Source organism: Lynx canadensis, chromosome A1 (genome assembly GCF_007474595.2).
Source record: "Lynx canadensis isolate LIC74 chromosome A1, mLynCan4.pri.v2, whole genome shotgun sequence".
NCBI lineage: Eukaryota > Metazoa > Chordata > Mammalia > Carnivora > Felidae > Lynx > Lynx canadensis.
This window is the reverse complement of record NC_044303.2, coordinates 224,515,589-224,530,329: the sequence shown is the minus strand read 5'-3', so window position 1 is coordinate 224,530,329 and position 14,741 is coordinate 224,515,589. Positions and strand designations below refer to the sequence as shown.

Sequence of the window (14,741 nt, the reverse complement as noted above, 5' to 3'; positions counted from 1 at the left end):
TATTAGCATTTGGAGACAATATACCAATCGTCTTTGCATCCCAGAAACTGGGAGAATGTATCTAACATAGCAAGTGTTCAATTAAAAGCTTCTAATAACATAGTGCAATTACTGAGGCAATCAATAATATTATGGTGCAATTATTATATATAAATAATTTATTTTATTTAATAAAATGTATATGCTGAAACATCCACATGGCTATGCATGTATGTAAGACATACATACTGCTTTGCAGTCCTCAAATATATCTTTTCAGAATTGCTTTCCAGGAGTATAATTGGTCCTTCATTTTTCTTTATTTTTATTTTTATTTTTAACATTTATTCATTTTGGAGAGAGACAGAGACAGAGACAGAGACAGGGCATGAGCCAGAGAGTGGCAGAGAGAGAAGGAGACACAGAATCCAAAGCAGCTCCAGGTTGTGAACTGTCAGCTCAGAGCCCCACGCAGGGCTTGAACTCTCAAACTGCGAGATCATGACCTGAGCCGAAGCCAGACACTTACCCGACAAAGCCACCTAGACACCCCTTTAGTCCTCCATTTAAAATGAAAATATATATATTTATTTTTCGAGAGAGAAAGAGAGAGAGAGATAGAATGTGAGCAGGGTAGGGGCAGAGAGACAGGAAGACACAGAATCTGAAGCAGGCTGCAGGCTCCAAGCTGTCAAGCGTTGAGCCCAATGTGGGGCTCAAACCCATGAACTGCAAAATCATGACCTGAGCCGAAGTCAGATGCTTAACTGACTGCGCCATCCAGGTGACCCAATTAGTCCTCCAGTTTTACCAATGCACAACCCAGTTTGGCTTATTCTATGTCATCTTCAGAATTACTGATAGTTTGGAACAGCAACTCCTCTCTGGTGGGGACTCTCTTGTGAATTTTAGGATGTTCCAACACCAGCCCTGACCTCTAGTGACAGATGATAGTATTCCTCCCCCAGCTGTGACAACCAAGCATGTCTTGAGATATTGCCAAATATCTCCTGGTGTGCGTGTGTGTGCGTTGTCCTTAGATGAGAACCACTGTTCTATATGGAATGAGTGGGTTTTTTGTGTGAACGTCGGTACAGAAAGAACAACACTGAAAGAAGTTTGTCTCTGAACCTCAAGTTTTTCCTCCCTTCTGTATACCTTTTTGAACATATATTCTACTCATAATGTTTTGAAAATTTGATTGTTTTGTAAATATAAATTACAGAATATATCATTAATACCTAATTTTCAAAAGAAACTCTTACCAATTGTTTACCAAATATTTTCACATCAAACTAAGAACATCAAGTATTTTTATTTTCAAACTGTGTTGTCTTCTTTTGGTAAAGGATGGACACATTTCAAAATATCTTTTCCCATGCTCTAAGTTTTTAATGTAGTAAGAATAATTTTACTCATTATTTAAGTGTCAAAAATGTTTTCGGAATATGGGATTTTATGGAATAATGAAGCATAGTGGTCTTTCCTCTCATTTGACAGCTAAACATATTGACTCATATTTTCATCCCTTAATCAGTTATCAATTATTATAATTGGGTTTATGCATATTATTTTATATACTTTGCCTATCCTGCAAATGCAAGCAATGCCCAGCTCTTGATGTCAGTGTGACAGAGGGGTTGTCCATTGACAAGGTGTTGTTTCTGTACTCACAGATGGAACAGGAGTGTTGAATATACACATTAGGGCACAAAGAATTCTTTCTGTCCATGCATGTGTGCTGCGGGCATTTCTTTTTAAAACTGACATAATAATGCTTATGAAAAAGGAAATTGAAATATTTTATAAACATTACATAGATATCAAGGAGAACATGTACTATAATAGCTTCTCTTCAAAAAGATAATAAATAAAGAGACTAAGAATAAAGACTTGATGGGAGAAAGTAGACTGATTTGTTAAAGATTTCAAACTTTCTAGGTTTTTAGGATTATCCAAGGTATAAATACAAAGTAACTAAAGAGTCTTGTCCATGCATCTAACCTCTTGATTTTATCAAAATTGCGATAAAAAGAAAGAAAGAAAGAAAGAAAGAAAGAAAGAGAGAGAAAGAGAGAGAGAGAGAGAGAGAAAGAAAAGAAAAGAAAAGAAAAGAAAAGAAAAGAAAAGAAAAGAAAAGAAAAGAAAAGAAAGGCAGAAAGAAAGAAAATAAAAGAAAAAAGGGGCGCCTGGGTGGCTCAGTCGGTTAAGTGTCCAACTTCGGCTCAGGTCATGATCTCGTGGTTCATGAGTTGGAGATCCGTGTAGGGCTCTGTACTGACAGCTCAGAGCCTGGAGCCTGTTTCGGGTTCTGTGTCTCCCTCTCTCTCTGCCCCTCTCCGACTCATGCTCTGTCTCTCTCTTTCTCTCAAAAATAAAAACATTAATTTTTTTAAGAAAAAGAAAACATCTTTTTGATCATGCAAGGAAAGCTTTAATGATCACTACTGCATGACATCTTACAATAAAAAAAAATAATTAGTGAGCACTTCCTGACTGTGCTAAGGATTTTATAATAATTTAACTTAATTCTATCAACATATTTAAACAACATTATTATTCTTTGCTCATATACTTGAGATTCAGCAAGGTTGAATGAGTAGAAGATCACACAGATACTAAGATGTCAGAATTCCCACCCTGGTCTTCCTGTCTTTAAGAGCTAAGTACTTCTCAGGGCCCCTAGGGGGCTCAGTCGGTTGAATGTCCAACTTCAGCTCAGGTCATGATCTCACAGTTTGTAAGTTCCAGCCCTGTGTCAGACTCTATGCTGACAGCTCAGAGCCTAGAGACTGCTTTAGATTCTGTGTCTCCCTCTGTCTCTGCCCCTCCCCAACTCGTGTGTGCGTGTGTGTGTGTGTGCACACGTGCTCTCTATCTCTCTCAAAAATAAACACTAAAAAAAAAAGAAGTAAGTACTTCTCTAAGTAGCACTCTATGCTGCCTTAGACAAATAAGCATTTTTTGAGTGACTGTTAGGTGCAAGTGACTCTGTTTAGCATTTCATGTGCATTGCTTCACGAATTCTTACAATAATCCCAAAATATAGATGTTAATTTTGTTTTACAGATAAGGGTAGAACATTTCCTATATGCCCACAACTCTTGTGACAGAAACAGGAGTCAGAGATGAGTATTATTCCCAAATACTTGCTTTGTACTGTAGCTGTATTTCCTGTCACTCGGGACACAAGATTCTCTAGTTTGTAGTTCAAGATTTCTACATAGCTTTTCCATTCAATTGTGCTCATATCTATCAAGTCAAATGGCAAATGTGATCTATGTGGTGAACAATAAACAACTGACCCTTGACAAATGCAGGATTTAGAGGTGTTGACCTCTTCCATTCATACACAATTGAGAATCCACATATAACTTTTGGCTACCCAAAAACTTAAATACTAAGCCTACTGTTGACTGAAAACCTTACCAATAACATAGTCAATTAACATATATTTCATGTTATATGTACTAGATACTGTATTCTTACAATAAAGTAACTAGGGAAAAGAATTTATTATTAAGAAAATGGTAAGGAATGGGGCACTTGAGTGGTTCAGTTCGTTAAGCAACTGACTCTTGATCTTGGCTCAGGTTATGATCTCGTAGTTCATGAGTTCAAGCCCCATGTTGGGCTCTGTGCTGTCACATGCTTAGGATTCTGTCTCTCCCTTGCTCTGCCCCTCCCCCCTCAAAATAAATAAATAAACTACAAAATAAAGAAAATCATAAGGAAGGGAAAATACACTTGCAGTACTATTATCAAAAAATAATAATAATAAATCTACGTACAAGTGGACCTCCGCGCTTCAAGGCCATGTTGTGCAAGGGTTACCTGCATTCAAGGCCGTTAGCTAAATCTGACAGAAACCCACCTGCTACACTACTCAAAAAATCAATTAATATTATAACTTAATTATATTAATCAAAACTAGCATGCAACTTAAATATTTCACATTTTCTTTTATTCATTTAAAATTACTGCAAGAGGCAATAAAGATCTTTACATGTCTAAAGATTAAAGCATACCATACCTTACTAAGCTATTGGCGCTGTCAGGATCTTGTGCCAAAACTGTGCCAACAACAGTCCCGATCTTGGCGTTTTCATAGACTTCCATGACATAAGAAGGCATGGAAAACAGTGGTGGTTCATCTACATCCCCAACGATGATCTTCAGCATGGTAGCATCTTTAAAAGGACCCAAGTGAGAAAAGCGAAAATCAAGGTGTGTATTTGCTCCTTCTATGGTGAGAGTATATGACTTCTTTTTCTCATAGTTCAGTGGCTGTTGGGAAAAATATATATAAATAAGTTTTCCACTATTATGAGTGCCATGACATTTCAAACAAGCCCTTTTTTCCCATTCTTTAAAACAAACATGGATAGATTTAAGTCAATCTATTTCCATTTGTCAACAGACTATGAAGTTCATCTTCACAATAACATCTAAAACAAAAATCATGAACGCTCAAGTCTGAATCAACTTTAATTTTTCACAGGTATAAATATGATAATAACTAGGAACAAAAAAATATTTCCCAAAGGCAAACCATCCTTAGTCTCCAGTAACTTCTACCTTCTCTTGAGTCTGCATTAGCAATCTTAAAAAATATTTCTTGCTAATTTTTTGACTTTAAAAAATAGGGTTTTGTTTTGCATTTAAATAAATTATGGTGTATTATTGATTTTTATCTATCATCATCTTACTTTCACCTTGCTGGTTTTACACTTGGTATTTTATTTTATAATCTCATAAATTTTAAGTTTCCCATTTAACAATATTTCCTTAGAATCTTCATAAAATATTTTATACAGACTTTTGAATCTTATTTTTATTGTATTAATTATATTTATTTTCTATTTTGATGCTAAAACCACTTCATCTTTTGTTTTGTGTTCATTTTCTTTAATATATGTTGACGTTTGATCTACTTTTTAAAATTATAATCTTTTTTCTTGAGTTTATTTATTCATTTTGAGAGAGAAAGCATGAGCAGGGGAGGAGCAGAGAGAGAGGGAGGGAATCCCAAGCAGTCTCTGGGAGGTCGGTGTGCATAACACAATGTGCAGCTTGAACTCACAAAACTGTGAGTCTGACACTTAGCTGAGTCATCCAGATGTCCAAAATTATAATCTTTTTCTATTTGTTTATACCATTTGCTTTTTTAGCTTTGAGTCCATATCAATACTTTCTCATAGTTTTTTTTAGGGTTTTTTGTCTTCTATTTTAAAATCATCTGGTCAATATATATATTTCTTCTATTAATAATATAGGTCAAGAGTCATGAATTTACTTATAATAATGAATTTGCCCCAAGGAATCTATGGTCTTTACAGGATGTAAAATGGTAAATAGACATTTATATCACTGTATATTTAATTCCACAGACATACTAGTTTTATGAACATGATAATGATACAAAATCAGATATGAGAGTACCTATAAGCAGCTATGTATCGTTTCTAAGAGGAAGTGCTTTTCCACATAACTGAATGCAAAATTTTAGACTTGATGCATGTAATAGACTCTATGACCTAAAATGAGCTCAGATTTAGGTTAACAGTGTCAAAAGTTTTCAGAGTGATGTTAGTGCAAAGGATCCAGAGGTCAGCCGTTTTAGAGCCTGGTGAAGTATCCACTGATGCTGGTCTGCCTGATTAATACCTATGGGAAGAAACTGAAAAAAATTTCATCGCTATTTCTGCACTGATTTTCTACTAGGACGCTTCAGCCGTGCAGCCTTCTTTCTTGGCAGTATATAAGAACGATTATTTCCTGTGGGGCAACTCAGATAGTCTCTTTTACCCTAAGACCCAAGGAGAAGCTGATCAGAAAGAATGTCCTTAATGGGATTTTATAAACACAATGATCAGTCCTACTGATGATTATTTCCCTTATCTCTTCTGAATTGCCTTGGAAAATTGGCCTTCCTAGAGACTGAAGATTGCATAGAAGGAAAAGACAATCATTTAATTTCCAAATGAGATATTAAGAACCTAGAACCTATCATACATCTCAGGGACACGGATAAGACTGGGTCACTGCAATAGTTTACAAGTTTTTATAAGACAAAGTGAAAATGTAAAAAATTATTAAAGACTCAAATGCTTAAAAGTAGGCCATATATCATATATACATATATATGTGTGTGTGTGTGTGTACATATATATATGATAAAATACTGTATATTTTAGATTTCTGTATATTTTTTTTATTTTTTTAAATCTTTTATTTATTTTTAAGAGAGAGAGAGAGGGGAAAGGGAGAGAGAGAGGTAGACACAGAATTGGAAGAAGGATCCAGGCTCCGAGCAGTCAGCATGGAGCCCAACACGGGGCTTGAACCCATGAACCGTGGGATCATGACGTGAGCCCAAGTCGGGCACTTAACCAACTGAGCCACCCAGGCACCCCAAGATATGTATTTTTTAAAGAAGTGTTCATTGGTTCTGCAATTTATGACTCCACCAATTGTGAGTCATTTCTATCTGAGGGAATTTAAATTACAAATAAATTGCCCCTTTTCCTTCCTTGATCCCTTTCTCCTTAACATCTCCTTAACATTAGTGAATGAGAATTTGTCTTTCACTAATTCAATACATCTCCTTTGAATCTAAATGGTCTATCCTAGAAAGAGCTCACACCTACCACCTATCAGGGATTGGGTAGATGGATATGATCCCTGCTGGGCACAGAGGAGCATGGGGTGTCAGAATCCAGGTATTTGCTCATGGAAAGCAACACCCTTGGCAGGTTTTAAATATGTTTAAATCGATGAATATGTTATAGTCAACCTGCTGCATGTGGTAAACTTCAATGATTAAGGCTCCTGTCTTTGAACTTCAGTGTTTGAGACATTAAAACTAAAACTAAAACTAAAACTAAAACTAAAACTAAAACAAAGCCCTTAGGATTTGTTTACTGGGGATGCTTAACATCTCTTTTCCACTATAACAGAGGATTGTAAGAGTCATCTCCATTTATTCATGTTGTGGACTTACGCATCTTTCTGACTCTCAATGAAATTTGTAGGGGTAATTCTGGCCGCCTCTACCCTATCAAATATTACTATCAAGCTGTGCATTTAATATGACAGGCATCTCTTGGTTTGTTTTTAGCAGGTCCTTTGGCAACTTAGATGTCATTCATCTTAACACTAGCCTACCTACTGCTAAGGTACAGGCTGTTTATGTGGACACATGGTTTCACGCTTATGATTCTCTAACATGTATTTAACTACCTCAAGGCAGTGACAATCATTTTGTGGGAGTTGTTTGCCACAACTGGCTGATGGATGGATAGGGATCCTTCTAGAGTCACTAAGGAATGAGAATATTATTTAAGATTGAGACAGGGTTTTAGAAGCAAATAAATTAATGTAAATGGAAACATTTTAACAACCTCATTTATATAGAAAATCTGCTAAATTGGAGATTGTAGTAGTATGTATAAAGTATGTTAATGCTTTGTTTTGCATTAACATGACAACAGTACATAGGTATTAGATTAGGACTATAAATATCCTTTTTCCTACTCCAAATACTCATCATCCACACATTTTAAACAGATCTTTCCGTAATTGCCTCCTAATCATTTGTTCCTGGGAAACTATTTAAAACTCTGCCAGTGGGTTGTACTTTCCATAGTTACTAGATTTTTTTTTTTTACTTAAAAATAGTATATCAAAAACAGTATAACAGGAATGGTGAAATCTATTATCTAAAGCCGGCTTTTGATAAGAAGATACTGGAGGGAAAAATGGTCAAAAGAAAGAAAATTTTCCCAGGCTATTGAGTTACCACAGAAAGCAAAACCATGAAATGTCAGGCTGAAGTTTTTAAAACACAAAACATCCATTTTTCCTGCCTTAAACCAAAATAAAAACAGGTACAGAATAACTCCATAAACATGAGGCATTGCATGAACTTGATAAGGGGTATTATATAGCCAGAGACTGTTCATGAGAATAAGAAAAGGATATTTTTTCCAGTTCTATATTAAAATGTCAACTGTCCATGCTTTTAGAGGTCTTTCTGGCTGTATTCTGAAAACGTTCATACTGAACAGTAATTAAAACACTCAAGCTAAAGAAAAAAAAATAAGGAAAGAAATCTTCCATCTAGAACTATCTGAAGACTCTTTGAAAAATAAATCTTTGATAATTTGCTCACCGATTATCTACTCCATAAATTTTGCCTCAGCAAGATATTTGGTGTGGGGGATGGAGGTTTATAATTCAAATATAGTCTATTTAATTTAACAAAATTGCAAACTTATTTCAACTTTCTATTTTTAGTAATCTGTAAGTTTGGATTATCAATTAGTGTTTAATATGAGAAGTAGGTATGCATAAATTATACAAAAGCATTCTACTGGAGATTACTAATCTAGCACTTATGTTCAGGAAGAAATATTCTAGGAACACGATCAAATACTTTTTTTCATTTTTATGGAATTTACCGTGGGTTTAATGCTCTGGACATGTTCGACTGGTTCAAGCTCTCTGATTTATAAACACAGTCTATCATATCAGCTCATACTTAACAAATGCAAGGATTTGTGTTGCCAAATTTCGTAAATTAAAATTATTTTTGGTAGAGTATGTGTCAGTACTATAATCACCACAAATACAACATGGGTAGGTATTGACAATTCTCAACTTAAAAGAAAAATTAAATGCGCTTTAATCACATGAAATTGTGGATGTCAGCAATGGATAACATACACAAAAGATAATTTTATATGATTCGATGCAAGATACCTGTCTTTCTAACTTCTAACCACCCAAACATTCCTGGGGTAATTCTACTTGTGATGTGCTCTGTTTTACTACAATGGTACTGAGAAGGATTCCGTAGGGACTCAGAAATGCAAAATTAAATTAAATTAATCAATTTACATTCCCTCTAATTCGGTCACTTGTAGGAAGAGACTCCAGGTTTGGTGTTCAGAAATTTCAGCTTTGCAGGTGTGGGCCATAAAGGTGTTTTTTTGTTGTTGTTGTTTTTGTGTTTGTCTTCGTTTTTCTAGGAAAGATAGATTTCAGATAACTCACGCCACAATTATATTGGTTAGAGGATGGATTCCCCCATATAATATCCCCTCTTTTTTAAGTTCAAAATTGTTTGCCTGTGATCTCCATGCTCAAAGGACAATGTAGTTAAATATAAAGCCACTAACTCACATTTATTTCTCTTAGTCTCTGCTACATACTGCTCTATGCATGCCTAAAAGTAATTTCCCATGCAAAGTTTTCCCTGACCCTCCTTCAGCTTTGAAAAATTGGCTCTCTTATCTGTGAGCTCATAACAATTTAAGTAAACCTATACCATTAGCATTTGACATCTTGTATTATTATAATGTTTCACATCTACTCCGTTTTCTCTAAGAGAAAGAATATTATCTAATTCATCTTCATATTTCAGGTATCTGGCATAACTCCTAGGACATGGTGGGTGATTAATAGCTCTTGCTCAGTCTCAAACATAGCTGTATTTAGAGTACAGAAAAGTGCTATTACACAGTTTACGTCTGAAAGATGAAAACTTCTGTATTCTTTCTAAAATACGAATAGCTTACTCCTATGTGTGACCTAAACAATGAACATATATTAACTCACTTAACCATCACAACACTTCCATGAGTTATAACTGTTTCCCACTTACAAGTGAGAAAAATCAAGGCACAGAAAAGTTAAACTTGCCGGGTCAACAACCCATGAGTGGTATACTTGGGATTTGATTTCAGGCAGTGGGACTCCATACGTTGCGCCCTTAAGTGCTATGCTAGACGATCTGAAATCTCTAGCACATAAATAGTGAAACAGAATATTCCAATTCGGTGACTGAAGATGAATCGATTTTTGGTGGACTATAATATCCCCACAATTAGAAGATACATTCATGCATCTTTTCGAGCATTGGTTTATAACATGAACATGAATAACTTCATTAATTATAATTTCATTAATTCTGGCTACCAGAACTTTATAATTTCCTTAATTCACAGACACAGAGCTAAGAAACTTAAATGCTTTTCGCACAAATTCCTCTATCTCTTCTGCCCATGCCAGAAGACCTTATCCTCATGTGATTTTAATGTCCTCAGCCACTGGGGTTTTTCTTACTTCTCTTTAATTACTGCTCAATATCCTCATGCAGTTCACTGTCAATGAGTTGACTCCAATATTCATTTTAAATTTTCGTTTCCTAATTTCATCCTATTACTCCTAGTAATTACTTTTACATATCATTGCTCTCTCTAACGTATAAAATAATACTTTTCCCTCTGTAATATTAACACATTTTGCATTACTGTAGATGGTTATCATTCCCATCAATCATTTTCCGGCCAGCTCTACATACTCGAGACTTTTTAATTGTTTCTCATTAATCACTTCTACTTTTCATTAAATCACACTAGTATAGTCTTCCTCTGGACTTCTATAACCATCATAGGTTAGAAAGATACTGAAAACAGCCTTTAGCCAAGTTGCTCTATGTATCAATTCACTTCAGAGTTCAAGAAGATCCTAAAATTCCTTTTTTTTAATTTTCTTTTTTTCTTTCTTTTCTTTTTTTTTGTAATAAGAAAAAGAGACTTATATTTAAAATATTTTTAATGTTTATTTGAGAAAGAGAGAGTTACACTCACAATGTGAGTTGGGGGAGGGGCAGAGAGAGAGGAGAGAATCTCAGGCAGACTCACACTGTCAGCACAGAGCTCTATGTGGGGCCCAAACTCATGAAACCATGAGATCATGACCTGAGCTGAGATCAAGAGTCCAACACTTAACCAATTGAGCCATGCAGACACCCCGAGAAGAGACTTCTTATGCTCTCACCTTGGTCCAATTTTTATATTACATTCTCATCCAGATTTTATAATGCAACAGTGGGGGATAAGAATGGAATTGACATCTGAATGCATTTTAATATACACAAATATCACTTCAATCATACAAAAAAAAGGGGGCACCTGCGTGGCTCAGTTGGTTAAGCATCCGACTTCTGCTCAGGTCATGATCTCACAGTTCATGAGTTCGAGCCCCACGTTGGGCTCTATGCTGACAGCTCAGAGCCTGGAGCTTGCTTTGGATTTTATGTCTCCCTCTCTCTCTGCCCTGCTATCTCTCTTGCTCTTACTTTCTCTCTCTCAAAAATAAATAAACATTATTTTTTTTAAATCATGTAAAAACATGGCTAAATCCCTGAAATAGTAACTGATACTATTACTAAATTTTGCCTTATGAAAATATGTATTTTAAATGATAATATTTGCCCAAACCTAAGAAAAATGGCACGGATTTGAATAACATTTCTTCAGTTAGGTTTTCTTATCATGCCATGGTTTATGGTCCTTGTCAGAGATATTTCCTGGAAGGTAGACATTCTGTGGACACTAGAACACATGTACAAACTTTCCTGTTGTAAATTTCTCTGCACAGAAGAGAGTAATTCAGTGTGGATAATTTCAAAGATGTTGATACAAATAAATATTATGTTTGCTTGCTGTCACTGGAAGATGGGAAAAAAATAAATGGGAAATTTTTATTTCAAATAACAAATACACATATATTTTGTGATATATATAAATATATATTGTATATTATGTTATTTATATTTTTATACAGCCTATATGTGTATTGTGTGTGAATTTCCATATATATGGTAACTTACCAATAGTCCATGTTATGAACAGCTTAACTCATCAGGATGTTTCAACACATTATCAATTTCCAACTGACATAGTAAATTATATTATAAAAATATACATGTAAAAAACAGCCAATTCACATCCAAAGTAGTTTCAACTATTAGCTATCACTTCATGGCCATGCCTATTTATGAATATAAGAACAAAGTTGTCCCAAAGCAGTCCTCTGTCAAAAGTCATTTCAAATATAGTGACAGATTTAACTGAATTGAAATGTGACTCCTCTCTTTAACTTCTGGTTGAACAGAAGTACTTTTCAGATAGCACCTTATAAGAATAAAAATAGCAGTTTGGAAGAGTTTTTTGATAGTCTCATCTCTAAAGAATGTTCAGATTTTGGAAATAGTTCATTACAATTAGACATCTATTTCTTCTTAAAAAAAAAAAAAGTGCGCAGATGCGTTTGCCTTTATGGGCATTTGCAGTAGGTTGGGAGCATGGGACCTCCCATGCTCCCAAAGTTTGGGAGTTTGCTGCACTTTATGGTTCAGAGCCCCAAATTTTACAATCTAATGGCAAGGGACATTCTGATTCTTATTCTATCAGTCAATGCAAGGCAAAGGAATAATAAAGAAAAATTCACTAAACATATCCCACTAAACAACCAAAAATGTGATTATTTGGCATAGACCTAGTATGGTTATAATTGAACATATTTCATACTTTTTTCTTGCAGGGTTAACTTAAACTTGAAAAAAATACTTTTATAACTTTTTATGTTTACTCTATGGTCCACTTCAAATCATTTATTAAATAAAATAATATTAATCTTTTTTCACACTGAACACTATGAAGATAGTACAGATGGCTTTTGCTGAAAGTCAGAACAAATAGGGTTGGATCCTTGAATTAAAAAAAAAAAAGGATCAAGTACCATACAGACTGCAAATTGATATGAAACCACAAGAAGAGAATCTGAGAAAAAGGCTGCTAAGAACAGGCATCCCTAGCTACAGAGGTTTATGGCGGAGGAAAGAGTGCATCAACTTGCATTCATCCTTATCTTTTTTTTCCCCTTTCCACCCAGTCAAGCTCCATTAAACAATGAATGAAAGTTATCAAAGTGTATTTACAATGTACCACACCACGGACCTGTGAATTCAACTTGGCAATTTTCTGATAAAGGGATGATATGGACAGGAATGAGCAGATGCCCTGCAAACTGATTTAGAAAGCAGCCCTGATTTTGATCTTTGGGAAGATTAGCTGTTCTGCCTTGCTGGCTAAACTGAGCTGCCTTACAGATTAAATAAAAAACCTGTTTTAAAGGACTGTTTTATCCATTTCCTGCCACCTGAATGAGTACCTCTTAAAGGTTAAAAAACACTGGGTTACATAGGTTATTTTTCAAATTGCAGTTGTTTATAACATGCAGTATGTAGCAATAAAATAACTCAGATTAATAATCTTAATCTGGGACACTGTGGTGGCTCAGTCGGTTGAGCATCAGACTTTAGGTCAGGTGATGATCTTACTGTTCCTGAGTTTGAACCTTGCATCAGGCTCTGTGCTGACAGCTCACACCCTACAGCCTTCTTCGGATCCTGTGTCTCCCTCTCTCTCTGCCCCTCCCCCACTCACACTCTGTCTCTCTCTCCCTCTCTCTCAAAAATAAACATGAAAAAGGGGCGCCTGGGTGGCTCAGTCGGTTGGGCTTCAGACCTCCTCCGCGCGGGTCATGATCTCACAGTTGGTGGGTTCGAGCTCTGCATTGGGCTCTGTGCTGACAGCTCAGAGCCTGAAGCCTGCTTCAAATTCTGTGTCACCTCCTCTCTCTGCCCCTCCCATGCTCATGCTCTGTCTCGCTCTCTCAAAAATACATTAAAAAAATAAATAAAATAAACATTAAAAATAATAAAATCATAATCTGAAGGATCAAATAATTAGATAAACTCAAACATTAATACTTCTTGAAAGAAGTGTAGACTACATAAAAAAATTAATTCATGGAAGAAAGTGAAAAGATTATTTTGAATATATCATCATTACCAGTACCATTTGTACAATTGAAACTATTCTTATCTTGAAAAATAACTGTCGTGTGTGCGCACGATATTGAATAAAGAGTGTTATTTAAATATATGTGCACACATACGTACATAAATTATTTTGACTTTGTTTTTCACGAACATCATCAAATTGATTGAAGCCATACGGGGTGGTAAAATCCCTAGTGTTCTTAATTGCATAATATATACTTGTATTTCAGATCCTGCATATATTCAAACCATCCATCAACCTCATTTTTTGCAAATATGCTATAACTTCCTACTTTACAAAGACCTAGTGCTCAAATAGCAAGCACTGCTCTCCTCCCCCAGCTCCCCCACACCAGCTGGATCATTGCAAACTTTGCAACCATTTACTTCAAATCCTGTTTGATTTTCTCAGGGATGGAGGCATACCATCACGGGTTGTTTCTTTCTACCCTTGATCAAGATCCTACACAGGGTCATCTCTGCCCCAGCCATCTTTTTAAATCCAATATCCTCTCTTTAGTATCCTAAGTTTCTTGTCTCCATTGACCTCTTACACACCTCCGTAGAAAACACACATTCAGTCTCTCAACTTGCAATTAAATTCCTCATTTTATCATGTACTCATTTATATGCTTTATAACATTCCTGGTTACAAATTCAGGAAAGAAAGATTAAAATGATAAAACATTTTAGGTGAAGACATCAATATTTTACATAGTCTAGTGATGAATACTGTTCTGTAAGTATTTACACGCTAAATTGCAGTTTGCTGGGGTGCCTCCGTGGCCCAGTTGGTTAAGCATCTGATTCTTGATCTTGGCTCAGGTCATGATCTCACAGTTCATGAGATCAAGCCCTGTGTTGGGCTCTGGACTGATAGCATGGAGCCTGCTTGGGATTCTCTCTCCCTCTCTTTCTCTGCCCCTTATTCACTCTCACTCTCTCTCTCTCTCAAAAATAAATAAAATGAAAAAAAATTCTACTTTGTGGCCCCCTTTGTAGCATCTAAAAAATAAGTTAATCCTTAATTTTAATCAATATAAGATTATATGTATTGGGAGAATTA

At 35.5% G+C, this 14,741-nt stretch overlaps 1 protein-coding gene across 2 annotated transcripts in view; it reads right to left on the bottom strand.

Moving 5' to 3' along the window:
* Nucleotides 1-14,741, bottom strand: part of CDH18 (cadherin 18) — a 348,818-nt gene that overhangs the window by 74,912 nt on the left and 259,165 nt on the right. For both annotated transcript variants that reach the window (XM_032594646.1, XM_032594647.1), the window contains exon 6: nucleotides 4,013-4,266. In XM_032594646.1, the coding sequence (XP_032450537.1) occupies nucleotides 4,013-4,266 (254 nt within the window). The remainder of the gene's footprint in view (nucleotides 1-4,012; nucleotides 4,267-14,741) is intronic.